Raw genomic sequence first — 6,471 nt, 5'->3', positions numbered from 1 at the left:
CCACCATGTGGTTGCTGGGATTTGAACTCCGGACCTTTGGAAGAGCAGTCGGGTGCTCTTACCCACTGAGCCATCTCACCAGCCCTTGTTTCTTTTTCTTAACTCTGACACGTGTCTTACTGTGTAGTTTATGCTGGCCTGAAACAGGTGGTCTCTCCTCCTTCAGTCTCCCAAATGTTGGGATCCTGATAGTCAGTTCAGATGAGAACTTAAAGGCCTCTCAGCTGAGGAAGAAGACCTTGTACTACCTCAGAAGAGAAACACTTCCTTGGTCCTGGTGTTTGCATTCCGTGTGGACAACCAAGAAGGAACAGCAAGAGAGAAAGAAGGCAGTGCCTTCTGGCATACTCAGGAAAATAGATGTTTCCAGTGGTAGATGGCCAGCATGACCAGCCTTATATTTCTAAAAGCTAGCCTCTGCTAGCTGGCCTGATGGACAGAGAACCAGTCTGGAGGAAAAAACAAAACAAAAAAACAAAACAAAACAAAAAAACCAGAATGCTGTAGTCGTGGTCCAAAGAGCTGAGCTGAGCTTTAGGAGAAAGAGGAGAGTAAGCAAGAGATATATCTTAAGGCAGAGTCCCCACCAGTCTTGTTAAGACAGAGTGATTGGCTAGGATCTGCCCTGGTTGCTAATAGGTCATTTGGCCCTACACTGTGGCCAGTACATCTTCTGATGGAAAAGGAGGCCTGTTGCCATCATTGGGAGGTAGGTCAAGTGAGGATATAGATAACTAAAAGCTGTAGCTCAGAAGTTAACTCAAAGAGTCACTCTTAGAAATTATGCAGCTAGAAGAGAATGAAAAAGAAGTCACTTTACTGCCTCAGCCTAAAGATTGCGGTTACCTAAGAGTGGGCGGCTACGTGATTGGGTCCCCTATACAGTAGAGACAGAGCCTGACAAGCAGCTCTGGTTTTCTTCAAGTGTACACACACATCAGAAAGAGCAGAAGGGAAGGCCCGGAACCTACAGCAGGAAGGCCAGTCTTTGAGGTCACTCATGGCAACTTTAAGGAAGTGACGAACAACCTACTTTACATCTGTGTGACTTCTGAGAGTCCTCTTGAACTTTAGTTTTTCATATAGGGTGAAAACTCAATGTTTAATTGATTATAATAAATAAAATGTGCAAATCTCTTAGCATGAAGGAATTACTCAGCGAATCATAGATGACTAATGATAATGTTCTATTTACTAACCTTTTATCTTGTCTTTGTTCCCTAAATAATACAATGGAATTGTTTCTATATATTCAACTTTGCATTTTGTTGTATAAGTTATTGAGAGATAATAAACTCTAAGAGAGAATGTGTGGGGGGGTGTTATATGCAAATACCACATAGTTTTACATATGAGACTGAACACCCTCTTAGTGTTTGTAGATACCCACAAAACCTCCTTTCTGGGTATGAACAAGCATTGATAGAAGGAACATGGAGTATGCTCCTTTCCATATCAAGAGATGTCTGTTTGGATTGCATAGATAACTATGCAATGTACAGTCCATCAACCTACCTTTTGCTTTGTGTTTCTGACTGTTTTATCTCTGGCTAACATGTCTTCAAAGACCTGATCTACCTTTGACTTCTAACGACTCCACCAAACATCTCAGTTGCTCCATTGGCCCAACATCTCGGCTTCTCTGCTTGTAACTCACTGACTCTCCCCTCGGATCCCTAGTCATTTCATTAGTTCTCCTGACAGATTCCCCAATGTGTTGGTGAGTAGGACACAGTAGGATGTGCTCCTACTGACTGACATGCCTGCATAACGATGCGATGCAAGTATGTGGCTCTTCTCATCCACTCCACTGCAAGGGCTGCCCTGGCTGATGGAATGTGCCAGACACTGTGCCAAGTCTGCCAGCTGCTGTTCACCTTAGCTGTTTTACATAACAGTATGGGCTTTGCCAGACACATTTTAGCTGGGGTATGTGCTGGCCAGCTGAGTGAGCAACTCAGTATGCCACCTTCTTGTACTGTATTCACTGCCCTTGGGTGTGCCCCAAGGTCACAGCCTCTATTCCAAGGTCACATTCTTCCTCCTCTTCTGACTGAATACCCTTTCATCATATCTACACCCTGTTTCAGGATCTCGATTATAATCACATATGCCGTATAGACATGAAGAACATTCACTGGTATTAAAAACCAGTTAATACTGTTCTCTCAAAATATCAAGCTACAGTGAAAAGGAGTTTTATATTTTACAAAAGAAAAATCTGCATTATTTAATACATATATACCCATCTTTATTTTTCTGAAGTCATGACCTCATATCTCATTTCACTGAGATGTGATAAGGAAAGCAAGTGGTGTAATGTCTTTGGCAAGGAATGAGAGTGGGGGATTGTGGGAATGGGCAAAGCAGCTGCACATTGTCAGCTTGGGCTTGAACCCAAAGCTTCCCCTCCCTTGAACATCACTTCTCTAAGATTAGAAGTCAAAACAAATGTGCTAGACTGGCTTAGAGTGATATAGAAGGCCAAAATCGGCTAAGCACAAAAATAAGGACAAGATTTTAGATTAGAAGATTCTTGGAGTACTTTTTCTGTTTTATGTCTGGCTTTGACTCCTATTTGCATTATACTGTCTTCAAGCAGTTACTACATATTGGTTTTTAAATGGCTTCATCCGGATGATGAACAAAAGCATCCTACTGTGTAACATCAATGTGGTTTATTAGGATGCTTAGAGTAGTCCATTTGGGTTCTTTATGATTTTGTCTAAGTATCCCAATTGCACCACCAAAGCTCCAGCATTTTTTTTTTTTGTTGCTTTGAAATCCCCAGGAAGCACTGAGAGCTACCTACACCTCTGTAGATCTGAGAAGACTCAGAAGTTAGTGCAGAGCTGTCTGGTAACTGCTAGGCAGAACAAACATCCTTGATTTTAAATCTCTAAGAAGACTGAAGTATGTAATAAGATGTTTGACCATACAGCTGTGAGATAACTTCTTCCCATCTTCTTCCCTCCGTAGCTTGAAGGGAGCTGATGCTGGCAATGGCATCAGGGTGTTTGTGCCTGATATCGGGATGTTCATTGCAAGTCTGACCATCTGGCTGGTCTGCAGAACCATTGTTAAGAAACCAGACACAGAAGAAGTAGCCCAATTGAATTCTGAGTGTGAAAATGAAGAATTGGTAAGTGTGAACACCTGTGTCTTTCTTCTTCGATTCCCCCAGGCCCTTCCCCTGTGAGGCTGAGTGGAGTCAGTCTGCAGAGCGCTGAGTGGATCGCTGTGCTTGAGGCACAAGTGGGCATTGTTGCTATACGGGAAAGCTAGGAGAAGCTGCAGGGCAGACACTCATGTCTACACCTTGTTGATGAGGACACAGACGACTGACGTGTGATTCCCATCTTTCATGAGGACCTCACCGTGGAGTCAGGAACAGCCTGAGTGTGCTTTCATCACCTCGGTGATCAACTGGCCTCACTGTGCCTGAGTGTTATGTCAGGTGGCCAAGCCTGGAAAGTTATGGGCAGGGCATTACAATCCACCTGCTCTCCAGGTCTGAGCGATTGCAGGATATTTTGAGAAGGTGTACATGGTAACTTCTGAAGAAAAACAGTCCTAATTACCCCCTGAACTTTCCAGCCTGTGCAGTTTCACCCTGTGACTGTGTAACTGCACACTTCACCTTCCTAGTTGGTGTGTTATCTTGGAATATTTGGACCAAGCCATTTTAAAATACTCTGGAAGGGGGATATATCTCATTTAGAAAAGTGGCAGAATGTTATATAATGATTGAAGAAGTTTCGGGAGCACTCGTCATGTGAAGAACGTATTTGAAGGTGTGTCTAGGGGAGGCAACATGCCACATGTCCCACCACAGTCTTTCTTGACCCACACCGAGCACGGCCTTGTCCTAAGGACTGCACGTTGTGCTGAGAGTTTAGATGGCACCAATATAAAAAAAAATCATTGACGTTTTTTAGATATAAAGATAAAACTTTGAAGAAAAAAAAAAGCTACCCAGAAATACTTGGTTTGGACATTTAAGACATGATATCTCTAAGATGATTTAGTCATAAGCTCTGGCAGGATGTTAAATCCGGAGAACAGTAATTAGCTGTAACTTTGTACATTAGGAACACTAGCCATGCCTGTATCAGGAAGCACATAAGTTAGTAGTGCTAACTGTGACAGCATCGGACACTGCATACATTGGGAACATTAGCCATGCATATGTCAGAGAAGGGGAATCCTCAGTTACGGTAAAGGGTTTCCATACTTCTCAAATAAACCAAAACTTGCCCCAAGCACTCAGTTGTAACAAAATAATGCAGAGGAAATATAACTTTAAAATATGAAAATTAGAATTTGTATTACTTCCTGAAATCTTAAGAATTAAAGACAGGCAACCATGCTGTGTATCCATATTCTGTCGTCTGAGGGCAAAAGAAGATTCAAAGTGTAAGAAGTAACGGCAGCAGTGGCTGCTAAGCCAATCTTTCATTCGTGTCTACAAACCTAAAATCAGATATGACTTGGAAATAATTTTTTCTGTTGATGTCATTTTAAGATAGAAAAATTTGATAGAGTCCATTTTTACATTGCATTATTATTTTAGAGTGTTTACAATTTTGAAAGTGCTTTGATTAAATAATAATTAATAGAAAATGCCCTAGTTTGTGGCAGTAAACATATTAACTGAATTTTTTGCACATTTGGGATTTTCCTTATTGTTATCTATGAAGCTGAAACTGTGTTTTGGTGCTTGTTCACTTTACATGAGACCTAAGGAATGATTAGTGGAAACTGACCGGTCTTTGAGGGCAGACATGGAGGCTAACACACAATGGCTGTGTGATATTAAAGACAATTATTGTGAGGCCCTGGGTTCAATCATCAGCACCCAAAATACTAGTAATGCATTATGTATTCGTTTCAACTATAAATTGAAGTGCTGCAGAAGTAGCTCATAGCACAGTGTATACTTACTGGAGATGCTTAATAAATTCTGGCTTCCTTTAAGTATTGTGTTCTCTGATTTGTGAAGTTCAGAAACATTATTCAAGGTCCTAAATCAACCCAACTCAGTGGGAAAAAAATCCCTCTGTGCCAGGAATAACTCAACATGGATGATTTTAAAGATCATGAACAGACGTTGTGTCTGTAGAAAGAGCAACACAGGCAACAACCAATACAGAGAGTGGTTGTAGTTAAGGGTAGTGTACCTCTGAGGAAGAACAGAGATTAGCACAAACACATGTATTAGTTTTAAATCACACTTACATCCTGGTCACACCCTGTTTCTATTTTATACTTGGAGCCCTGACAGCACTGTCCTGTTTGAAATTGATTTAATAAACATGCAAGACATATATATTATTAATCCCTTTATTCAAAGATAACAGTGGTAGCTAAATCGATTTCACAAACAGCTCTTACTCTGAGCTTGGAGAATACTACATGTATCAATGATTAGAGGCTTCTTTCCTATTTCAGTTGAATTCGATTTGGGGTATTAATACCTCTTTTCTTAGCACTTTCCGGCCAAGTGGGTAGGCCAGAGGAAGGGCGGTGAGTGGGGGCTTCACCATGAGGGAAATAATTCTGACTTGACAATCTGGAGTCAGGGTGAGAGAGATGGGAAGACATGGCCAAAGCAAGCAGAGAGATGTATTTCCTTTCTGAAGGGCCCTTCATACTTCCTGCTCCTTCTACATCTTGGCGTCTACTCCCTAGACTGTTTATTTCTGGGGATGTCAGAGAGTATTGTTTGCTGCAGTTGTTCCTTCCTTATTTATCTGAGTGGAGAGATGGACAGATTAATCCCCTGTTGCCTGGGAGAGTTCCTTTGCAAGCAGTCTTGTTTCCCGGAAGCAGCTAGGCCTTTCCTGGTCCACTGGTGAAGATAACATTTGGTAGTTGGAAGCATTCACCCATCCAGGGGTTCCCCTGAGACATTGCTGGAGAAGTGGTGGTACAGTGGCACACGGGATCCCTGCCTTCACTGAGGTTCATCAGCTGGGCAGGTCTCAGAGACCCTATTCCTCACATAGACAAAAGGTTCCCTGGATCTGAGGGTCTGAGGTCTTGTTTGGTATTCATTTCAGTTCAGAAGCAGATCTGCCAATCATCACTGGGAGAAAGATTCTCACTTTGGAATCTTAAAGAAAAAATAAGAATTGTGTTATGAACAGCAAATTGTATAGAAAACCTTAGCTGTGCGGTGCTTACCTACGCAATGCTACAGTATCTGACACCAAGATGCATCCAGCTGCCTAGTTCTGTCCTCCTGGTTGTCTCTCTTTGTTTCATAAGACCTTCATGAGACCTTACTTTTTAAGCAAATAATATTTTCAAATAACACTCTGACCAAAGCTTTTTCAAATAGAAATTGCAATCAAAACTTGGGCTGTATAAAGAGGCATATTGAAGAAGAAGAAGAAGAAGAAGAAGAAGAAGAAGAAGAAGAAGAAGAAGAAGAAGAAGAAGAAGAAGAAGAAGAAGAAGAAGAAGAGG

The 6,471-nt window shown here is 41.6% G+C and overlaps 1 protein-coding gene across 2 annotated transcripts in view; it reads left to right on the top strand.

The window, feature by feature from the left end:
* Positions 1 to 6,471, top strand: part of Piezo2 (piezo type mechanosensitive ion channel component 2) — a 372,708-nt gene that overhangs the window by 230,451 nt on the left and 135,786 nt on the right. For both annotated transcript variants that reach the window (XM_029547036.1, XM_029547035.1), the window contains exon 5: positions 2,980 to 3,142. In XM_029547036.1, the coding sequence (XP_029402896.1) occupies positions 2,980 to 3,142 (163 nt within the window). The remainder of the gene's footprint in view (positions 1 to 2,979; positions 3,143 to 6,471) is intronic.

Source organism: Mus pahari, chromosome 15 (assembly GCF_900095145.1).
Source record: "Mus pahari chromosome 15, PAHARI_EIJ_v1.1, whole genome shotgun sequence".
Classification (NCBI taxonomy): Eukaryota; Metazoa; Chordata; class Mammalia; order Rodentia; family Muridae; genus Mus; species Mus pahari.
The sequence above is the reverse complement of the archived record's forward strand: the minus strand, read 5'-3'. Positions and strand labels throughout refer to the sequence as shown.